The sequence below is a fragment of the Oncorhynchus keta genome, chromosome 2 (genome assembly GCF_023373465.1).
Source record: "Oncorhynchus keta strain PuntledgeMale-10-30-2019 chromosome 2, Oket_V2, whole genome shotgun sequence".
Classification (NCBI taxonomy): Eukaryota; Metazoa; Chordata; class Actinopteri; order Salmoniformes; family Salmonidae; genus Oncorhynchus; species Oncorhynchus keta.
The window spans coordinates 29,932,180-29,956,411 of record NC_068422.1 but is presented as its reverse complement, the minus strand read 5'-3'; the positions used below and the strand labels follow the sequence as shown (position 1 = coordinate 29,956,411).

Sequence of the window (24,232 nt, the reverse complement as noted above, 5' to 3'; positions counted from 1 at the left end):
CTGGTACAGGATGGCAACAACAACTGCCCGAGTTACACCAGGAACGCACAATCCCTTCATCAGTGCTCAGACTGTCTGCAATAGGCTGGACTGAGGGCTTGTATGCCTGTTGTAAGGCAGGTCCTCACCAGACTTCACCAGCAACAATGTCACCTATGGGAACAAACCCACCGTTGCTGGACCAGACAGGACTGACAAAAAGTGCTCTTCACTGATGAGTCGTGGTTTTGTCTCACCAGGGCTGATGGTCGGATTCGCGTTGATCGTCAAAGGAATAAGCGTTACACCGAGGCCTGTACTCTGGAGCGGGATAGAGGTGGCGGGTCTGTCATGGTCTGGGGCAGTGTGTCACAGCATCATCGGACTGCCTGCAATGACAACAAGCTATCTCAACGCTGTGCATTACAGGGAAGACATCCTCCTCCCTCATGTGGTACCCTTCCTGCAGGCTCATCCTGACATGACCCTCCAGCATGACAATGCCACCAACCATACTGCTTGTCATGTGCGTGATTTCCTGCAAGACAGGAATGTCAGTGTTCTGCCATGGCCAGCAAAGAGCCCGGATCTCAATCCAATTGAGCACGTCTGGGACCTGTTGGATCGGAGGGTGAGGGCTAGGGCCATTCCCCCCAGAAATGTCTGTGAACTTGCAGGTGTCATGGTGGAAGAGTGGGGTAACATCTCACAGCAAGAACTGGCAAATATGGTTGAATATTTGTTGAATCTTGTTATGTTCATACAAATATTTACACATGTTAGGTTTGCTGGAAATAAAAGCAGTTGTTAATGAGGGGATGTTTCTTTTTTTCTGAGCTTATGTATGCATGTAGACAAATACACAAAAAAGATAGACAAAAAGAAACACATTAAATTATAAAACAGTTCTCAACAATAGAGAAAGAGGTGAGAGGGAGAGAAGAGAAAAGAGAAAAACAGAAGAGAGAGAGAGAGTGAGAAGAGGGCAAGATCAGGTGTGTATGTGTACTGTATGTATACGTCTGTATGTGTAAGCGAGCATGTAATTGAGTATGTGTGTGTTCATATCCACTTCATAGTGTTCAGATATTTTTACAGTTCCCATACTTTCTTTTTTTCATAATCTGAAGTCCCTGTAGAATTTAGTACATCCATGGTGTTATGTAGCTGTCTCGGAATAGCTGTCCATCTATGAAGAGTTTGTCCACAACGAAAAAGGCACGCTTACCCTTCTCCCTCTGTTGCCTCAATACCAGATACAGTCTCTTACAACGTTTGTTTATCTCCCTTGGAAATTGGTAATTGGTCCCTTTAAGTTCCCTTCCCTTGCTTTTGATCAGCTCCTTTGTTGGTAGTGTTCAAATTTTGCGATGATCGGTCAGGGACCCTTGGTCTTGTGACTCCGAGCTCCAAGTCTGTGTACTCGGTGGAAAGCCACCTTGTTTACAGTCTCTAGAGGAAGTTTCAAGACGGATTGCATGAATTCTCTGATCGCGCCCTCTAAATTATTGGATGCGTCCTCAGGAATCCCAGAAAAAAAATATTTTCACGCATGCTTTGACTTTGTATGTCTAGTAGCGACTCCTTCATCACCCTGTTTTCCCTGAGTGGACAATCTATGTTGGAATCGTGGATTTTTACCTTGGCTGTGAGTGCCTTGTTCTCTCCTTGGAGCGTGAGAATTTCACTATGGCTAAACTCCAAACTCCCCCTTAGCCCTGCTAATCCCTCACACAAATTTTCCAGTGTTGCATGGATTCCAGCCGAAACACTAGCCTCTACTTCAATGGTAAGTCAATTGTCCGCGTCTGTAGATGAATCTGTTTTTCTTTTTTTTGTCGGGTTAAAGTTATTTTGTGAGGTAGTCGGATCTTCCATGATGGAGTATGTTATTCCTACATAGCGTAAAGCTGTTGGTATTCGACTATTTCCCTCAGGATCTCCTTAGTATCCAGGTTGGTTCTTCACTGCAACCAGTTGTTTTATGAAAAGATAACAATGAGTCCTTCCCACGACGACGACAGGTGTCTGTAGTACAGCCAGCGAGCACTGGCGGAATCCACGCAAAAACACATTTGGTATTTGGATGATAGCGGATTCATTTGAATCGAAACTTACAAACCGAGCGTTTTACAGCATACAGTGTTCAACTGTGCACTCTGATGATGTATCTTACAATCAATACTCTGTTTCTGAACACCTCTTTCACAGATGCAATTCGGTTCCCAACGTTCACAATAAAGATCAGTTCAAAAGTAGCCGTTTGGTTGGGGTGGATGGGTGGGCGTATAACAATCAACCACCCTCCCTCCTTTAGTTTTTACCTTATGTAACCTTCTGTCCATACAAAATGTAACATATCATACTAATTTGAGGGTCCAGGATTTTTTGTTTACTATGTTACGTCTAGTCTATGATACCAGGCTGTACACACACGCAAATACCATTCCCTGGTGACTGCCCACACACACCTCCCAGTCCATCATACTGTCACTCACATCTGCTGCCTCCTCATTACCACTCCGTCCGTCCCTTACTCGATTTCCCTTTCTCCTCCTCCACTACCTCCCTTTTCTACACTCCCTCTCTCCATTCCTTACCCTTCCCTTCCCTCAGTTTCCCTTTCTCTTACTCCTCTATTTCCCCTGCTCTTCTCTCCCTAACACACTTTCTCTCTCTTCTGTTGCCTTCCTCCTCCTCCTCCAGCCCTTCATTCCCAATCACTATCCCTCTCTTTCCCCTTCTCCTCCTCTACCTCCCTGTCTCTCCCAACCATATCCTCCCCCTATATCCCCCCTCTCACTTCCCACTCCCTTCTCACCCCCTACCTTTGGAAGCACATCCTCCAGAACCTCTGAAGGTAGAATACAAATAACACAGTGCACTACTTTTGAGCAGATAGAACGTAACATTAAATGAACAATTCTCTACTGTTTTAGCTGTTGGCTGAACATACTGTAGCTCAAATGAAATAAAAATGTATTTGTCACATGCGCTGAGTAGAACAGGTGTAGACTTTACCCTGAAATACTTACTTACGAGCCCCTTCCCAACAATGCAGAGTTAAAAAGTAAGAAAAAAGGAAATAATAACACTAAATAACACTATAAACAAGGAGTGTCGGTACAGAGTCAACGTGCAAGGATACAAGGTAATTGAGGTAATATGTTTGTGTAGGCAGGGGTAAGGTAGCGGCAGGTAGCCTAGTGGTTAGAGCATTAGCCCAGTAACCGAAAGGTTGCTCTATCGAATCCTGGAGCTGACAAGGTAACAATCTGTTGTTCTGCCCCTGAACTAGGCAGTTAACCCACTGTTCCTAGGCCATCATTGTAAATAAGAATTTGTTCTTAACTGACTTCCCTAGTTAAATAACAAAATAAAAAAGTGACTAGGAAATCAGGATAGATAATAAACAGAGTAGCAGCAGCAACATATGTGAAAGTATGTCTATGTGTGTGTGTGGTGTCAATGAGCATATGTAGTGTGTGTGTTGGAGTATCAGTATAGTATGTGGGTAGAGTCCAGTGAGTGTGCATAAAGCTGATGCAAGAGAGTCAGTGCAATTGAAGAGTGGCGTTTTTATTAACTATTCAGCAGTCTTATGGCTTGGGGTCGAAGCTGTTCAGGACCCTAGTGGTCCCATACTTGGAACTCTGGTACCACTTGCCATGAGGTAGCAGAGAGAACAGTCTAGGACTTGGGTGGCTGGAGTTCAGGTGGGCCTTCATGCTTCAGCAAACAAAGGAAAAGGAGGGGTGCTCGACAAAAATCACGAGAATGGCTTACCAAGAAAAACTTCCAAAAGGACTAGTTTGAGGTAATCCATTGTATAGGATTCGAACAGGTGAGTGTCCTGACCATTGCACTTAGCTCCTATTTATAGCCTAGTGGCTAATTGAGAAACAACAACATAACAAACTTATAACGATAATATGTTCCAAGGTAGATGGCAAATTAATGGACAAAATATAAAGATAAATAGTGTGTCTAATTAATCAATAGGCCATGTCAAAATATACAACGGTGATATTTTGGTGTCCATGAATCCGGAGACACAGAGACCCCAAAAATCAAGGCAACAACATTATAGCAACAAGGACAGTGAAAAATCATTGTTTAGCCCCTTTGGATCCACAGGGTCTAAGGAGTACTGCCAGAATGCCCCTGTTTTAGTTTATGTACGACATGACTTCCTCTTGGTGAAATGTGTATATGTTCTCTGGCTACAAAGCGCATGGAGGAATGTGAACCATGTTTTGCTTGGATGCAGTGGTGCGTAAAAGCATAGTCCCTGTTTTTATTTCAAATAGAAGTCTTGGCCTCCCGAGTGGCAGTGCGGTCTAAGGCACTGCATCACAATGCTTGAGGCATCACTACAGACCTGGGTTTGATCCCAGGCTGTGTCACAACCGACTGTGACCGGGAGTCCCATAGGGCAGCGCACAATTGGCTCAGGATCGTCTGGTTAGGGGAGGGTTTGGCCGGGGATGCTTTACTTGGCTCATTGCTCCCTAGCATGTCCTTGTGGCGGGCCGGGCGCTTGCAGACTGATGGCGGTCATTAGTTGAACTGCGTTTCCTTTTACACATTGGTGCAGCTGGCGGGCGGGTGTTAAGAGCACGGTTTAGCGGGTCATGTTTTGAAGAATGCATGACTCGACCTTCACCTCTTCCAAGCCTGTTTGAGAGTTGCAGCAATGAGACAAGATCGTAATTGGACCGCAATTGGGGAGAAAAATATAGTCAAATATAAAAATTGCAGCCTTACGTTCTGCAATGCGAAATTTCAATGCTTGTTTAGTTTGACCAATATAAGCAGATGCAAGGGATTAAAGTGAGCAATAACAAATGAATCTCTGCCTTTTCTTGTTGAGTGCTCCAACTCCTTTTTACCTCGAATTCGTCCTTTTGGAAGTTTTTCTTGGCAAGCCATTCTCATGATTTTTGTCATTGTTGTTGAGCACCCCTCCTTTCCTTTGTTTTTCTTGGTAATCCATTCTCTTGGGTGGCTGGAGTCTTTGACGATTTTACAGCCTTCCTCGAGTGGTATAAAGGTCCTGGATGGCAGGGAGCTCAGCCCCAGTGATGTACTGGGCTGTATGCATTACCCTCTGTAGCACATTATGGTCGGATGCCAAGCAGGTGCATAACCAAGTGGTGATGCAGCCAATCAAGAAGCTCTCAATGGTGCAGCTGTATAGCATTTTGAGGATCTGAGGGCCCATGCCAAATCTTTTCAGCCTCCTGAGGGTGAAGAGGTGTTGTCGTGCCTTCTTCACGACTGTTGGTGTGTCTGCACCATGATAGGTCCTTAGTGAGCAGCATACCACCCTGCAACCCACTGCTGGCTTGCTTCTGAAGCTAAGCAGGGTTGGTCCTGTCAGTCCCTGGATGGGAGACCAGATGCTGCTGAAAGTGGTGTTGGAGGGCCAGTAGGAGGTCTAAAAAAATATCCCAATGCCCCAGGGCAGTGATTGGGAACATTGCCCTGTGTAGGGTGCTGTCTTTCGGATGGGACGTTAAATGGGTGTCCTGACTCTCTGTGATCACTGAAGATCCCATGGCACTTATTGTAAGAGTAGGGGTGTTAACCCCAGTGTCCAGCCTAAATTACCATTCTGCCTAAATTCCCAAAATGTCACCTAATCATCCTCAGTTACAATTGTCTTATTCATCCCCCTCCTCTCCCCTGTAACTATTCCCCAGGTTGTTGTTGTAAATAAGAAAGTGTTCTTAGACAACTTACCTGGTAAAATAAGGGAAAAACAAAAGTGATGTGGACAGTGAGGAAATTAAAGCTCTCGATATGCTCCACTACAGCCGTTTGGAAGGGGGTGTGATCGGCCTTCTGTTTCCTGTAGTCCACAATTAGCTTCTTTGTCTTGAGAGGTTGTTGGCCTGGCACCACACTGCCAGGTCTCTGACCTCCTGCCTATAGGCTGTCTGTGATCAGGCATATCATCTGCAAATGTAATGATGGTGTTGAAGTCGTGGTGGGTGAACTGTTAGTACTGGTGTGGACAAAGGACGCATCTCTGAGGGGCCCAGTGTTGAGCGTCAGCACAGTGGATGTGTTGTTGCCTAACCTTGCAGCCTTTAAGGAAGTCCAGGATCCAGCAGAGGGAGGTGTTTTGTCCCAGGGTCCTTAGCTTAGTGATGAGCTTGGAGGGCACTATGGTGTTGAACACTGAGTTGTAGTCAATGAACAGCATTCCCATGTAAGTTTTCCTTTTGTCCAAGTGGGAAAGGGCAGTGTGGAGTGCAATAGAGATTACGTCATCTGTGGATCAGTTGGGTCGGTATGCAAATTGGAGTGGGTCCAGGGAGTCTGGGATGATTGTGTTGATGTGATGCATGACCAGCCTTTCAAAGCATTTCATGGCTACAGATGTGAGTGCTACAGAGCGATAGTAATTTAGACAGGTTACCTTGGCGTTATTGGGCACAGGGACAATGGTGGTCTGCTTGTAAGATGCAGGTATTACAGACTGGGTCTGGGAGAGTTTGAAAATATCAGTGAAGATCCTTGCCAGCTGGTTAGCACATGTTCTGAGTACACGTCCAGGTAATCAGTCTGGTCCTGCGGCCTTGTCAATGTTAACCTTTTTAAAAGGTCTTACTCACATCGGCTACGGAGAGCATGATCGCAGTCATCTGGAACAGTTGGTGCTGTCATTCATGGCTCAGTGTTGCTAACATTGAAGTGAGCATAGAAGGCATTTAGCTCGTCTGGTAGGCTTGTGCCACTGGGCAGCTCGAGGCTGAGTTTCCCTTTGTAATCTGTGATAGTTTGCAAGCCGTGCCATATCCGACGAGCTTCAGAGACGGTGTAGTACGATTCGATCTTAGTCCTGTATTGACGCTTTGCCTGTTTGATGGTTTGTCGGAGGGCGTAGCAGGATTTTTTATTCTCGTCCAGATTGGTGTGGCGCACCTTGAAACAAAATCTCTAGTCTTTAGCTCACTGCGGATGTTGCCTATAATCCATGGCTTCTATTTGGGATATGTGCGTACGGTATTTGTGGGGACGACATCATCGATGCACTTTTTAATTAAGTCGGGGGACTGATGTGTTAAACTCCTCAATGCCATTGGATGAATCCCAGAACATTCAAATCTGTGCTAGAAACAGTCCTGTAACTTCGTATCTGCTTCATCGGACCACTTCTGTATTGAGCTCATCAGTGGTACTTCCTGTTTGAGTTTTTGCTTGTAAGCAGGAATCAGGAGTACACAGTTATGGTCAGATTTACAAAACGGAGGGCGAGGGAGAGCGTTATATGCGTCTCTGTGTATGGAGTAAATGCAGAAATGAGGTAAAACAGATTTCAGTTTCCCTGCATTAAAATCACCAGCCACTAGGAGCGCTGCCTCTGGGTGAACATTTACTTGTTTGTTTATGGCCCTGCACAGCATGTTGAGTGAGGTTTTAGTGCCAGCATCGGTTTGTGGTCCCTACAGGTCGTTTTCCTCTCTCCCATTTTCAGAGAGGATAAACTGCAGCCCGATGGCACACGCACACATAAAACAGAGAGAGTGAGAAATTGAGAACGAGTGAGAGAGAGAGAGAGAGAGAGAGAGAGAGAGAGAGAGAGAGAGAGAGAGAGAGAGAGAGAGAGAGAGAGAGAGAAAAGAGACACACACACCACTCACATACATACAGACCCACACACACACCGGCCCTGATGGAGGTTGTGAATGATATCTGGCCTGAGGTGCGGTGAGGATGATTAGGATTCACACCAAACTCAGCTTGCCCTCAATAGCAAATCACATCCCTAGTGCTCTGGGGCCAAAGAAGAGGGGATCAGCTTACATATCAGCTCCTAGCAACTGCCAGCTGTACTGTACTGAAGAGTATGGCTGCATCTCAAATGGCACCCTTTTACCTATAAAGTGCACAACTTTTGATCATAGCTCTCTGGTCAAAAGTAATGTACTATGTAGAGAATAGTGTACATTTGCGATGCAGAGTATCTGTCTGCTTCTGGGACTGATAGGCTGCTGCAGGACTGCAGGATGAGCAGAGATAATCCGTTGACTGAGGGGAACTCAAAAGCGGTAGGTTACCTTATTATAAAATACACCACTGCTACACTGTTACAAATGACTGTTGTCATTTAGCTACAGCCCAAAATATGTGCACTGTTCTGACAAGAGTGACTTTGCAATTAATTGTACAATCATTCATGAAATAATCTGTTGGCATCAAGCCTGGCCTGATAAATCCAAGTACATCATGTGTCTAATAAACACACAATGGAAGGATAACAGCTCTATTTAGACACACACCAGCACCTAAGCTACATCCAAAATAAGTACATTTGACAGATGACTTTCTCCAACATTGTCTAATGTCTCATGTAGTGAGAGAATGAAGACCTCTGGAAAACATTTTAATGAAACTCTCCCTCTTTATATTGCTTGTGTTCTTTTGGCCCCTGGAGGCCTTTGGCGCAGCTCTACCATCTGGTGCTGGGGGCCCAGTGAGGCAGAAAAGAGGCCCAGATGACAGAGACCATATCCCAGCCCAGACTCCTGCATCAGCCCCTTCTCTACGTCCCTGCACCCCTCTTTCTCTACGTCCCTGCACCCCTCTTTCTCTACGTCCCTGCACCCCTCTTTCTCTCTACATCCCTGCCCCCCTCTTTCCCTACGTCCCTGCACCTCTCTTTCTCTACGTCCCTGCACCCCTCTTTCTCTACGTCCCTGCACCCCTCTTTCTCTCTACGTCCCTGCCCCCGTCTTTCTCTACGTCCCTGCTCCACTCTTTCTCTACGTCCCTGCTCCACTCTTTCTCTACGTCCCTGCACCCCTCTTTCTCTCTACGTCCCTGCCCCCCTCTTTCTCTACGTCCCTGCACCACTCTTTCTCTACGTCCCTGCACCCCTCTTTCTCTACGTCCCTGCTCCCCTCTTTCTCTACGTCCCTGCACCCCTCTTTCTCTACGTCCCTGCTCCCCTCTTTCTCTACGTCCCTGCACCCCTCTTTCTCTACGTCCCTGCACCCCTCTTTCTCTACGTCCCTGCTCCCCTCTTTCTCTACGTCCCTGCTCCACTCTTTCTCTACGTCCCTGCTCCCCTCTTTCTCTACGTCCCTGCACCCCTCTTTCTCTACGTCCCTGCTCCCCTCTTTCTCTACGTCCCTGCTCCACTCTATCTCTACGTCCCTGCTCCCTTCTTTCTCTACGTCCCTGCACCCCTCTTTCTCTACGTCCCTGATCGACTCTTTCTCTACGTCCCTGCTCCCCTCTTTCTCTCTACCTCCCTGTATGCCTACCTCTCTACCTTCCTGTATGCCTCTCTCTCTCCTGCATCCCTCTCTACCTCTGTACATCCCCCTCTCTCTATCTTTTTACCAGGGGAGAAGTTAAAGAGCAGTTAGATAGAGGGAGGGAGGGACAGACAGCGTGAGACAGAGGGCTGTTTAATATGCAGCACCAGACAGAGGGATGCAAGGAGAGAGATAGGGAGGGGGAGAGAGAGAGCGGTGCAGGGATGCAGAGGGAGAGAGATGGAGGTAGAGATGAAGAGTGTGAGGTAGTGAGGTAGAGAATGTGCAGGGACAAAAAGAGACAAAAGCAGGGAGGTAGAGAATGTGAGAAGCAAGGAGCGAAAGAGAGAGAAAGAGAGAAAGAGAGAGGGAGGGGGGCAGAGACAGAGATTTGCTCCTGGGAAAGAGTGACAGAGAAAGGGCTGCTGCCTGACTGGATGGCTGCATAGATGAGCCTCATTTCCCAACGCCATCTGTTACCAGTCCCTGCGCGACCACGCAGTCGTGGGTGAACAGGGAGTACAGGAGGGGACTAAGCACGCACCCCTGAGGGGCCCCTTCACTGGAACTTTCTGTTTGAGCTTTTGCTTGTAAGCAAGAATCAGGAGGATAGAGTTATGGTCAGATTTGCCAAATGGTGGGCGAGGGAGTTTTGTATGCGTTTCTGTGTGTGGAGTAAAGGTGATCTAGAGTTCTTTTTGCCTTTTGTTGCATGCCGGTTGTTGTGACATGCCGGTAGAAATGAGGTAAGACGGATTTCAGTTTTCCTGCATTAAAATCACTGGCCACTATGAGTGCCGCCTCTAGATGAGCATTTTTTGTATGCTCATGGCCCTATACAGCTCGTTGAATGCGGTCTTGTGCGGTCTTGTGGTGGTAAATTGACGACGACAAAATATATAGACGAAAACGCTCTTTGTAAATAGTATGATCCACAGCTTATCATGAGGTATTCTAACTCAGGCGAGCAGAACCTCAAGACTTCCTCAATATTAGAGATTGCACACCAGCTGTTGTTAACAAAGATACACACCCTCCCTTGTGCTAAAACAACAACAAAATATTCCACCGACGACCATTACAAGTATCTAACAAATCACAACAATACACAAATGTAAAAGTAAAAGAATGGAATTAAAAATATATATAAATATTAGATTGAGCAGTGTCGGAGTGGCATTGACTAGAATACAGTAGAATAGAATACACTATATAAGATGAGTAAAGCAGTTTGTAAACATTATTAAAGTGACTAGTGTTCCATTATTAAAGTTGCTAGTGATTCCATGTCTATGTATATAGGGCAGCAGCCTCTAAGGTGCAGGGTTGAGTAACCAGGTAACCCGGCTAGTGATAGATATTTAACAGTCTGAAAAGTATGTGGACACCTGCTCATCAAACATTTCATTCCAAAATCATGGGCATTAATATGGAGTTGGTCCCCCCTTTGATGCTATAACAGCCTCCACTCTTCTGGGAAGGCTTTCCACTAGATGTTGGAACGTTGCTGCGGGGACTTGCTTCCATTCAACCACAAGAACATTAGTGAGGTCGGGCACTGACGTTTTCCGATTAGGCCTGGCTTGCAGTCGGCATTCCAATTCATCCCAAAGGTGTTCAATGTGGTTGAGGTCAGGGCTCTGTACAGGCCATTCAAGTTCTTCCACACTGATCTCGACAAACCATTCCTGTATGGACCTCGCTTTGTGCATGCAGGAAAGGGCCTTCCCCAAACTGTTGCCACAAAGTTGGAAGCACAGAATCGTCTAGAATATCATTGTATGCTGTGGCGTTAAGATTTCCCTCACTGGAACTAAGGGGCCTAGCCTGAACAATGAAAAACAGCCCCAGACCATTATTCTTCCACCACCAAACTTTACAGTTGCCACTATTCATTCGGGCAGGTACCATTCTCCTGGCATCCGCCAAAACCAGATTTGTCCGTCGGACTGCCAGATGGTGAAGAGTGATTCAACACTCCAGAGAACGAGTTTCCACTGCTCCAGAGCCCTTGGCGGCGAGCTTTACACCACTCCAGCCGACACTTGGCATTGCGCATAGTGATCCTAGGCTTGTGTGCGGCTGCATTTCACTGTTCGTCTACACCTGTTATTTTACGAAGCATGTGACGAATAAAATAAAATGTTTGAGCTGAAAGCTCCACTTATGTCGAACTTGCCACTGCCACACAGGCAGAACACAGCAGAGACACTGTGCATAACTAATGAGTCTACATGTGGTCATGTACTCATCTTCTCTCTCTCCCTCTCTCTATTTGTTCTTTCACTCAGTCTCTCCTGTCTCTCTTCACCCCTTTCTCTCCCTCTATTCTCTCTCTCTCTTTGTCTTTCTTTGCTTTCTCTCCATCGTACAGCAGCTCACAGTCTTCACCCACCCACTCAGTGTCAACCCGACGCTGTGATTTAAACAGTGGGCATAACCCAACACTTTAGCAGTACACAGCTGAGATAAATGAAGCTGCCAACCTGTTTGTAGGTCACCCAGTAAGACTAAAGTCTGTGTTGTACTGCCTTATGGAAAAGCATGTACATACAGCGGTATTACAGTGTTTGATGTAACATTGTGGCTATATAGGAGCATGTTGTTAATGAAATTAGTCTGAGGAAGTAATTAATTGTGTAAAGTGGATGTAAAAATATTTTAATCGGTTGCATGGTCTCTTGTGTTTTCTGTGAGTTTGAATTGAGATCCAGGTTTCATATTCATAAAGCATCTTGAGGGGTGATCTAGGATCAGGTCCCCCTGTCCATATAATCATATCACTTATGATCTAAAGGCAAAACTGGTCCTAGATCGGAACTCTTTCTCTGAGACGCTGTATGAACACAGGCCCTGATTTACAGACTTTGTTTAATCTTGGTTGGACAGCATTTATTGAAGATTAGCCCACATAGGGGAAGCCATGGTGACCTACTGGGAATTCTGGGAAGGAAATTCAGTGCTCAGAAAATGTGTCAATGACTGTGCCTCCAAGACACTGTTTCGTCTCTCCACACACACACACACACACAGACACACACACACACATTTCTTTTCTCCACACATCTCAGAGGACCAGACAGTAGGGGAGGACACTTTACTTGGAGAGTTGTCTGGATGGCCTACATTCAGAGTTTGTTAAGGCGTGAAAGTGTGTCAAATCCCTGGGTTTGAGACCAAAAATACAACCTTGTGGTTGAGTGCAGTCCCTAGGTGCAATGGTATTATTTTAAAGCCTGACACCCAAGGATAGGTGTAGGACGATGCAGGTTGATCATGCTGTTGGAAATATACTATCCGCTTGCAACCTTTAGATAACTTGAATAGATTCCATTAGGTCAACATTTAGTTGAGGCACAATGTAAAACTTTTAATTAAGTCAATTGTAGTAACTCTCTTTAGATGGGAAAATACATTTCATATTTCACTAAATAGCAATGAGAGAGAGAGAGACCTTGGCCTAAACATCAGCGCCACATGTAACTTCCACAAAGCTGTGAACGATCTGAGAGACAAGGCAGGAAGGGCCTATGGCATCAAAACGGAACACCAACTAATGCATGCAGAGCAGAATTAGGCTGATACCTGCTAATTACCAAAATCCAGAAAAGAGCTGTTAAATTCTACAACCACCTAAAAGGAAGCGATTCCCAAAACTTCCATAATAAAGCCATCACATACAGAGAAATGAACCTAGAGAAGAATCCCCTAAGCAAGCTAGTCCTGGGGCTCTGTTCACAACACAAGCAGACCCCACAGAGCCCTGGAAGAGCAACACAATTAGACCCAACCAAATCATGAGAAAACAAAAAGATAATTACTTGACACATTGGAAAGAATGAACAAAAAAACTGAGCAAACTAGAATGCTATTTGACCCTAATCAGAGAGTACACAGTGGCAGAATACCTGACAACTGTGACTGGCCCAAATTTAAGGAAAGCTTTGACTATGTACAGACTCAGTGAGTGTAACAGTATAACTTTAGACCGTCCCCTCGCCCATACCCGGGCGCGAACCAGGGACCCTCTGCACACATCAACAACTGACACCCACGAAGCATCGTTACCCATCGCTCCACAAAAGCCGCAGAGCAAGGGGAACCACTACTTCAAGGTCTCAGAGCAAGTGACGTCACCATTTGAAACGCTATTTAGCGCACACCACCGCTAACTAGCTAGCCGTTTCACATCCGTTACATGAGCATAGCCTTGCTATTGAGAAAAGCCTCCGTAGGCAGACCTGGCTCTCAAGGGAAGACAGGCTATGTGCATACTGCCCACAAAATGAGGTTGAAACTGAGCTAAACTTCCTAACCTCCTGCCATATTAGAGACACATATTTCCCTCAGATTACACAGATCAACAAAGAATTGGAAAACAAACCCAATTTTGATAAACTCCCATATGCTGCTGCCATCACAGCAGCAAGATTTGTGACCTGTTTTCACAAGAAAAGTGAAGAACAAACACATAGAACCCATATTTATGTTTATTTATTTCCCCTTTTGTACTTTAACTATTTGCACATAATATGACATTTGAAATGTCTTTATTGTTTTGGAACGTTTTTGAGTGTAATGTTTACTGTAAAAAAAAATATTGTTTATTTCACTTTGGTTTATTATCTATTTGTAACCTTTATTTAACTAGGCAAGTCAGTTAAGAACAAATTCTTATTTACAATGACGGCCTAGGAACAGTGGGTTAACTGCCTTGTTCAGGGACAGAATGACAGATTTTCACCCTGTCAGCTCGGGGATTCCATCTAGCAACCTTTTGGTTACTGGCCCAACACTCTAACCACTAGGCTACATGCTACCCCATTTCACTTGCTTTGGCAATGTAAACATGTGTTTCCCATGCCAATAAAGCCCTTAAATTGACATTGAATTGAATTGAGAGCGAGAGAGAGCGAGAGACATTGATCCCCCGGTACTATAATCACTTTATTTAGATTCTCCTTCTCTCTCTCCCAGGGTATTTCAATACAACTTACCACAGAAAGGTCACACTAAAACAAAGATGTGTTCTGTTCCAAAGACTGGCTATGTCCCAAATTGTACCCTTTTCCCTATATAGTGCATTACTTTTGGCCAGAGCTCCAAGTCATTGACAAGGATGATAATCCAAAGCAACGCATCGCACAGACCAGACAAGTGGCATATTTTCCAATTTACACAATAAACTGAATGAAAACTAAGAGGGACAGACAGGGCGTCAAGTCAAATGACTGCAGTCAGACATTAGAGCATTACCAATCAGCATTTACACGTCTCACCTCGCTTCTCCTCTTATGTCTGTCTGTTGTGCAGCCGCCACAGACCCAGGGTGCATCTCAAGTCTAGCACGGCTAGCATGGCTTCTTCCCCTCATCTATTCTCCTTATGGCTTCCTCTCTACTCCATATGGCTTCATTTCCTCATCTCCTCTTCCTCTGCATTTATCCATAAACAAAGGAATGGTGAAAGCAATATAGTGTAAGCCTACTGGGAAGGAAAGGAGACAAGAGAAGGAGATTAAGGACAGGAGGCAACTTTAGACTATAGAGTGGTACCTCTCCCAAGTGTGTCAAACTGTGGGTGACTGTGCAGTTGCTCAATATATTATTGACTGAGGCTTCAGAAAATTGCTGCAGTGACACTGTGGATGTAGGTATTTCTTCGTACCACAACCCTGCCCCCATTCTGTCCTTTCTCTGCTATTCCTGAGGATTGCCATGCATATTGAATCAAGCCTGCCGCTGGGAGGGAGTGTTCGTGTGTGTCTTTTGCAAAATATCAACACTTGACAGATAGGGAAAGAGAGCACTCGTGTGGCAACTTCTGTTACTACAACCTGTGCGTGTTGTTATGAACGCTTATGAACGCTACCCGCTCTACGTTAGTGTTTCTCAATCCATTCCTAGCCTGTATGTTCTAGCCAAGCACTATAATTCAACTCATCGAGGGCTGGGTAAGCAAAAAACGTAAATCCTGTTAGCATCCCACGGGGATGGATTGCACACCTCTATTACAAACCACTAAACACAGGAGTTCTTCTACTCGGTCTATGATCAACTCAGTTTGCGCTGCATCTTTTGGCTCGTTCAAATACATTCAAATCCGCTTTGCAAGTGCCTTTGTAACTGGGCCCACACTAGTCTTTGTAAGGTCGATGTTATAACGATAATTATTATGCGCTGCAATCGGTAGTAGGGGCATCTGCTTAGACAATAAACATTGGCTGTATCCCAAATGTAATGCAATGCAAACCTCGGAGGTCCTGAGGGGATATGTGTCACTAACTGCACTGATTATGTGCATATTTGATTAGTGTTTACTGCTATGCTAATGATGAAAGTAAATTCAATGCCTCTAAAGAGAATCAGAGTCTTATGTGGTCTAGCTACACTCAATGTGTGTGGTGCCAGAAGACGTCCAGGGTGCCCTCTCATGTTTAATTAACTGCAAATCATATTCTTCACCTTTTTGTTGAAATTACGAAAATGTAAGTGGTTGGGTGCTGGTTAGAAAATGGTATCCTGTTTTCATAACCTGATTATCAGCGACTCACTAACTTACTTTATGTACTGGTTGATGTATATCGTGTTTGCCAACGTTAGGTGGCGAAGGTCTGGGCGCTCCTGTTTTCATAACTACCCAGTTATACCAAAAGCTAGCATCGTTTACCTAGCCTCGTTTACCTAGCATCGTTTACCTAGCCTGATATAACAAGATCATGTTCGGTTTCACGTCACGTGTCAAATGGGTAAAAAGTGCAGAGGGATTAAATATAAATGTACAGGTTGAATCTCGTTGACGCATTAGTCTCTGCATCAGTTTGGCTCTGAACACAATAGGGTGTCGCCCAAGGTCAAACAAGAGGTTTTTCATAACAATGGAGTTTGTCACCAGTGACGGAGGTCTAGGAGCTGGCAAGCTTCCCCCAGGAACGAATAGCAGTGCAATATTGATTCGCTCGAGGTGGTGGGCCAACATCAAAGCGGAGATGTCTGCCAGGCCAGCCACACAGAAATCCTATCTGCGAGAGTTGAGTGCCATCAGCGTAAGTTATGAGGCTGAGGTAGTGATAGAAGGACCAGGTGAGTTTGTGTACAGAAAACCAAGGGGGACCTAGTAACCTTGAGACAGCAGTAGTAAGGTGCCAGGTATGATGCCAACAAAAAGAGTGCATAGCCGGAGACGATTCAGCGTGAGTTGCAGCAGTAGTCAGCATCGTAGCACCATTGGTTTGGCTCTGAGCTCACACAAAGGTTCTGTAGTCTGGACACAATGGAACCCATTAGACAGGGCACTTCATTGAAGTCTTATCATTGTGAGAAAATGCATTAGAAATATTCAGGTCATAAGCTCTTAATTAATGTCTACAAATAGAAAAACACAGGACCGGCGGCATATGAGACTATCATCACAGGCAAAACACAACTCACCTCAGTAATTCACCATTTAATGCATTTGGTAACATTGGTATTCACATTGTTTTAATGGGAACACCATCCAACATTATTGAAAGGAGAATATAGCCAGTCAACAATAGACGTCTGGTCAGGAGGCCTTTGATGCAAGATTCGCTCAAATTAAGGGGATGTATTGATTGTGGTTCTCAAATGTTTTTCTTGTGGGATTTGATAAACCAACATTTGTGTAATGCAAGGGGCGGTGCGTGGCTGTTTGCGCGAGAAGACAGAAGCAACCATTAAAAGCACAGCCACCGTCATTACTGACGCAGCATCGTGCCAACTGCACCAAAACAGGCTTTCCAGACTGAAGTCAGGAGGACTTAAGACTTCGGTATGAGTCAGACTACCAATATCCCAAAAACAACTTTGAACATAACAATATTCAAGCACACTGCAAATGTAAGTGTACAGATAAACATGTCAAATATACATGTTTTTCAATCCAGGACATGTAGAGGAAATGACAAACATGATAGTGAATTTTTTTCCAAAGTTTTTTTATTCGATGACAATATACAAGAACATCTTGAGCACGAGGAACATCCCTGATTCTCCAGGCTCACTGTAGGAAAACACAGAGGAAGAGAAGTTAGTTCACCTGCAAACAGAAATACGCCATCTCCACTTACAACAACTCTACTCAGGGAGGGGGGGGCGCACCTCAACTAAAGGAAGGGGGGTAATTGGGCTGATGGTCCGAAGGGTAATAGTAGAGATGGAGCTCAACCTACATGTTGTTTTTTTAAATAGTAAGATGCAGTTAACTGATATTTATTTTCCAGCTCAGTGAGGAATTTATTTAGTATATAGTATATATCAAATGACAGTTGAAGTCAAACTCAAAGTTTTTCACAATTCCTGACATTTAATCAGAGTAAAAATTCCCTGTCTTGGGTCAGTTAGGATCACCACTTTATTTTAAGAATGTGAAATGTCAGAATAAATACAGTAATTTATTTTCACTTTCTTTCATCCCATTCCCAGTGGGTCAGAAGTTTACATACACTCAATTAGTATTCGGTAGCATTGCCTTTAAAATTGTTTAACTTGGGTCAAATGTGTCGGGTAGCCTTCCACAAGCTTCCCAGAATAAGTTGGGTGAATTTTGGCCCATTCCTCCTGACAGAGCTGGTGTAACCGAGGCAGGACTGTAGGCCTCCTTGCTCGCATGCGCTTCTTCAGTTTTGCCCTCAAATTTTCTATAGGATTGATGTCAGGGCTTTGTGATGGCCACTCCAATACCTTGATGTAACAGTATAATTTTTAAACCGTCCCCTCGCCCATACCCGGGCGCGAACCAGGGACCTTCTGCGCACAACGACAACAGTCACCCTCGAAGCATCGTTACCCATCGCTCCACAAAAGCCGCGGCCCTTGCAGAGCAAGGGGAACTACTACATCAAGGTCTCAGAGCAAGTGACGTAACCGATTGAAACGCTATTTAGCGCACACCGCTAACTAAGCTAGCCGTTTCACATCCGTTACATTGACTTTGTTGTCCTTATGCCATTTTGCCACAACTTTGGAAGTATGCTTGGGGTCATTGTCCATTTGGAAGACCCATTTGCAACCAAGATTTAACTTCCTGTCTGATGTCTTGAGATGTTGCTTCAATATATCCACATAATTTTCCGTCCTCATGATGCTATCGATTTTGTGAAGTGCACCAGTCCCTCCTGCAGCAAAGCACCCCCACAAAATGATGCTGCCACCCCCATGCTTCACGGTGTTCTTCGGCTTGCAAGCCTCCCCCCTTTTCCTCCAAACATAGTGATGGTCATTATGGCCAAACAGTTCTATTTTTGTTTCATCTGACCAGAGGACATTTCTCAAAAAAGTACGATGTTTGTCCCCATGTGCAGTTGCAAACCGTAGTCTGGCTTTTCTATGCCGGTTTTGGTGCAGTGGCTTCTTCCATGCTGAGCGGCCTTTCAGGTTATGTCGATATAGGGCTTGTTTTACTGTGGATATAGATACTTTGTTCCTCCAGCATCTTCACAAGAGACAGAACGCATCTCTTTCTGCGTGGTCCCACGGTGTTTATACTTGCGTACTATTGTTTGTACAGATGAACATGGTACCTTCAGGCATTTGGAAATTGCTCCCAAGGATGAACTAGACTTGTGGAGGCCTACAATATTTTTTCTGAGGTCTTGGCTGATTTATTTGATTTCCACATGATGTCAAGCAAAGAGGCACTGAGTTTGAAGGTAGGCCTTGAAATACATCCACAGGTACACCTCCAATTGACTCAGATTATGTCAATTAGACTATCAGAGCTTGTAAAGCCATGACATAATTTTCTGGAATTTCCCAAACTGTTTAAAGGCACAGTCAACTTAGTGTTTGTAAACTTCTGACCCACTGGAATTGTAATATAGTGAATTATAAGTTAAATAATCTGTCTGTAAACAATTGTTGGAAAAATAACTTGTGTCATGCACAAAGTAGATGTCCTAACCGACTTGCCAAAACTATAGTTTGTTAACAAGAAATGCGTGGAGTGGTTGAAAAACAATTTTTAATGACCCCAACCTAAGTGTATATAAACTTCCGACTTAAACTGTATATTGTATTAAATGAAACTAGGAAAAGTCGTATGAGTAGGCATGTGGTTCAGCTGTCTCGCATCGAGACATTGGGCTATAAATTATTATCCTAGACATGCTTTAGTAAACAACCACTAAAGGTCACCACTCATAACGCATGTTAGCATAACTGTACTGAGCATCTGATCAATACATAGTCATAATAAAATAGTTTAATAGGAGAATAAGAATGGTAATCGTTTAGAAGCAATGAAATAGTTTTTTTTGTTGATATGACATTAGTTGATATTATAATATTTGTCAGAGAATAAGTACCACCAGCCAGGGTAGGTTTAGAAGTTTGGGGGACAAGGGTGATGGAAGATGGGATGAAGTAGTAAGGATGCGTGCTTGTAGATAAGGTTGTTGGAAGACTATAGGTGAGATCTCTACAGGTGAGGTACCAAGAGAAGATTCAATGTGCAATTCAACACAATATAGCACACCATGCCCTGTTTTCTTTATACCTGTAAAGACACCTCATTTCTGTAAAAACAAATCCATGGGAGGCAAAATAAAAGACAAAAGGATGAAGAAAGTAATGTTAAACTCTTAAAATAATTCACACTCCTATACTAGATCTCTGAATGGCATAAGATTTGAGCCATAGATTAATTTGATTCAGTTGGGGCCCATTTCCACCCAGGAAAATAATACAAAGTCAAAACTGAATGCTGAGCACCAGATGCGGACATGTCAATAAATGCACACAAATGCAGCTTCTAGATACGTCCCTCAATACATTCCTGCAGGATTCCTGGGGATGCACATGTGTGTTTTAGCCCAGCACTGAGACTTGATTAGTTGAATTATGCGTGTTAGTGCTGGGCTAAAACAAAAATGTGTACTGCATTGGGGTCCTTTAAGGAATTAATTGAGAAACTGCTCTAGTTCCTACCTAGTCTTTCAGAGATCCACTAGGCAACCTACTGTTGAGTAGGGACCACACTATACGGGACCACACTATACGGTTCAAACTGGAATCTAAACCACTATTAGTGCTCAGTTCACACTCGCCAACATTAGTGTCATGAGTTAGAATGAGCAGCTAAGTATCAACTGGTAGGTACCTGAACTGAAACCCAATGTGGATGTTAGATAAATCCACATGTAAAAAGGCACTGTAGCTTTTTTGGTTATATAATGGGAAGAAGTCTAACAGGATTTAGCTAGGAACATCACTCCTAAGTAGTAGTATCTGCACACAGCAGTTAGTCTACTGATGAAAACAACATTTACCTTCTACAGTCCCGAAGAACAGTAGATAAGAGAAGATGACAATGTATATTAAAACAGTAAGAATGTATAAATAAAAACAGCACTAACAGACTTGGGAAGAAGGAAAGATATGCATGTAATTAATGATTAACTAATACGAAATAAGTTCAACTTGGAGTGCGTTCCAATAGTCTCAAGAAGTTCCCTATTCCCTCCATCTGCAATGATGTGAATTTCGCTTGGGTGAAAGCAGCCAACTCTGCTGATTTACAGTGCAGATGAAGGAGAATAAATGGAGCTACTGTAAAAATGTGACTATTGAAATGCACCCACCCTTGAACAAGAGGAATGTACCATAGGGAGAATGGCCACATTACCTTTTTGCCAGCAGCGCCCACACTGGCTTTCTTGGTGCCTCGTACTTTCTTCATTCTGTTCTTGCGTTCCTTGCGCTGTTTTCTGGAGGACTTCTTCTTCTCATAGAGACCGTGCTGTGAGAACCGAGAAAACCAAACATTTTAACCAAACAGCACTGCTTCCATTGTGTGTGGGTTATCTTTCCATTAGTCAGTATCAATGTGGGTATCACTGGCAGACAATACTTGATAATGATGGTACTCATAGAAACTATGTACAGACGTGGTGTCATACAAATAGAGAATATTGCCTAAAAACAGCTATATCCATTCAATTGGTGCATTCCACAAGCAAAGCCTCACTTGTTTCCATTTTTCCAGCATCTACTTACCCTGGCCAGTCTGTGCTTGGGCTCGTTTTTCTTAGCGTAGTCGAGAGAGTCGTAGACCATGGCGAAGCCCGTCGTCTTGCCGCCACCAAACTGTGTCCTGAAGCCGAAGACGAACACCACGTCAGGGGTGGTCTTGTACATTTTGGCCAGCTTCTCCCGGATCTCAGTCTTTGGGACTGTGGCTTTGCCCGGATGGAGGACATCGACAACCTGGAAGCGGAGACAATGGACAAAAGTTTAAGACCATGCAGCACTAGAAAACTAGCACACTGGTGATCTCGATGCTTCCTAACTTTTAACAGATCATTTAATCAATAGACCATCAGGGCAGATCATGACGGTCTTTTGATCTACTGATAGAGGTCAGCTGAACACTCCGTATGAAGAGATGTTTTGTTTTGGTGGTATACAGTAGGAAAAACATTTAAGCTTACCATTTGCTTCCTCTGAAGCAGCCGGTTTGTCATGAACTTCCGGGTTCTGACTGTCACTGTGTCGTTCTGAAAGTAGACGGGGAACAGAGTTTAGGAACCCTACACACATCTAGATACTATACACATATAGCAAGACAAGTAGTATACATCAACACAAGTATTTAAACAAGATGTTGGCTTTGTCAGGTAGCAAGTTAGTTAGCAGGCCATAAAGAAAAGTTACTTATTGCATCCACTTATACACATCCGATCACAAATCAACTGTTACTCTAACAGTGAAATGCTTAATTACTGGCCCTTCACAACAATGCAGAGAAAGACGGGGAAAAAATGTGAAACTTAATAAAAAGGTAAAACAATTAGTAACAATAACGTGGCCATATACACACGATACCAGCACCGAGTTGATGTGCAAGGGTACGATGCAGTTGAGGTAGATATGTACATATAACTAGGAATTAAGTGACTAGGCAACAGGACAAACAGCGCATGTGACGAGTCAAAAAGGTTAGTGCAGAAAGGGTCAATGCAGATAGGTAAATAGTTTACTATTACTATTTTACTACAAACTATTTAGCAGTCTTATGGTTTAAGGTTATAAGCTGTTCAGGGTCCTGTTCGTTCCAGACTTGGTGCATCGGCACCGCTTGCCATTCGATAACAGATAAGTCTTTACTTGAGTGGCTGGAGTGACCATTTTTAGGGCCTTGCTCTGACACAGCCTGGTATAGAGGTCTTGGATGAGTTTGGCGGCAGTGATGTACTGGGCTGTACGCACTACACTCTGTAGCGCCTTGTAGTAGGATGACAAGCAGTTGCCATACCAAGCACTGATGCAGCCAGTCAAGATGCTCTCAATAGTGCAGCTGTATAACTTTGAGGATCTGAGGGCCCATGTCAATTCCTTTCAGCCACCTGAGCGGGAAGAGGCTTTGTCATGCCCTATTTTCAACTGTCTTGGTATGTGGTCGGTGATAGATCCTTAATGATGTGGACAGAGGAACTTAAAGCTCTCGACCTGTTACACTACAGCCCAGTCGATATGAATGGGGGTGTGCATGGCCCTCCATTTCCTGTAGTCTACGATCAGCTCGTGTCTAGCTGTTGAGGGAGCTGATATTGACTATCCCTACAGGCTGTCTCATCATTGATCAGGCCTACCACCGTCATGTCATCAAACGTATCATGCCATGCAACAAGAGGTAGCTAGCGAACTACATTACTTGGATTTAGCTACCTACACAAGTAACATTTAGTAGCTAGCTAGATACACGAGTGACACGTCCAATATATACTTTCGAGGAGAAAGTCCTAAACCAAAATCATACCGAAAGGTTACTGCATCAATAACTAACATCCTGGCTATCTACTGTAGCCAACCAAGCAAGTTAACTAGCTAAGTTAGCTTCCATCTACTCAAATCATGTAAACGAACCACTTCAAACACCGGAGCACTTCTGGACGGATTGACTACAAGGTACACGACAAAAATCATGCATTTGTGGTAACTTAGCGTTAGTTATCGTGTCGGAACTAGCTAGGTAGTTTCCAGAATCCTAATACGACATTACAAGTGACATACTGTGCCAGGGAGGCTCACTAGCCATAGTCGAGGACACCTTGCTAGCACATACCATAGCATGTAGCTAGCCATATTGCCTGTGCTGGTCAAATAATAGTATTATACAAGACTGGACAAAACCACAATGTAGCCGCCAACACATAGTAATGGAAAATAAGAAGCCATGTGTTACAACATTATTACTGAATGGTTTGTACAACTGAACAGGTCCAACAGCCGAGCGCTCGTCTAGGCCACCGAAATCCATCAGTTCATAAAATACTAAAAACTACTTTTACCATTTCAATGTTCTAATATTCCTACAGGGATGGCTTATAAATGTATTTGGACTTCGTGATTTTAACAACGATGAGAGGATGGTGAAGATAAACAAAGAATTTAATTCTAGATTTTATGCCACAAGACTCACCATCTTGACATCAGCCTCTCAGGGACGAGGAAAAGGAGGAAGGACCCGATGCCGGCCAACCAAACGCCTGATTGGAAGCCGTGCGACCTGAATACTTGCCTGAATTAAAAGTAAATTCAAATGATTTGAGAGACCACATAGGGAAATAGAACGTGTCGTTTTTGTATTTTTTATGTATTATTTTGTTCAAGTGTATATGACAAAGGTCACTCAATCAAATAAATGCCCATGTAATTTTGGCAAAACACATGCATGTATGCAATACAGTATGTTCATTACAAATATATTAATTGATGACATTCTATTCATCTAGCAGCAACACAATCATGCCCTTATGCAATTTTTCCAAAAGTAGCGCACCACAGTATTATATAGTATATATGTATGCATAATTTTGTTTATTATTGAACTACGTAAGTATTTTTATTCACATGGTTCATGGAAATGGACGGTAGTCGACAAAACATAGAGCGCAATTTTTGAATTTGTATTTGTATTTATTAGGGATCCCAAAAGCTGTTGCCAAAGCAGCAGCTATGCTT

At 43.9% G+C, this 24,232-nt stretch overlaps 1 protein-coding gene across 2 annotated transcripts; it reads right to left on the bottom strand.

Annotated features, from left to right (window-relative positions):
- Positions 1 to 17,187: 17,187 nt before the first annotated feature.
- Positions 17,188 to 23,820, bottom strand: LOC118399059 (40S ribosomal protein S24). Of its 2 annotated transcripts, none has more exons than XM_052474999.1 (5): positions 23,691 to 23,820; positions 21,700 to 21,765; positions 21,266 to 21,475; positions 20,895 to 21,008; positions 17,188 to 19,785 (listed from the first exon to the last, which is right to left on the bottom strand). In XM_052474999.1, the coding sequence occupies exons 1-5, from the start codon at positions 23,691 to 23,693 to the stop codon at positions 19,780 to 19,782; spliced, it is 399 nt and encodes a 132-aa protein (XP_052330959.1). In that variant the 5' UTR covers positions 23,694 to 23,820; the 3' UTR covers positions 17,188 to 19,779. The 2 variants fall into 2 exon arrangements, with proteins under 2 accessions (XP_052330959.1, XP_035650726.1); XM_035794833.1 differs by having other exon boundaries at positions 17,188 to 17,273.
- Positions 23,821 to 24,232: the final 412 nt, after the last annotated feature.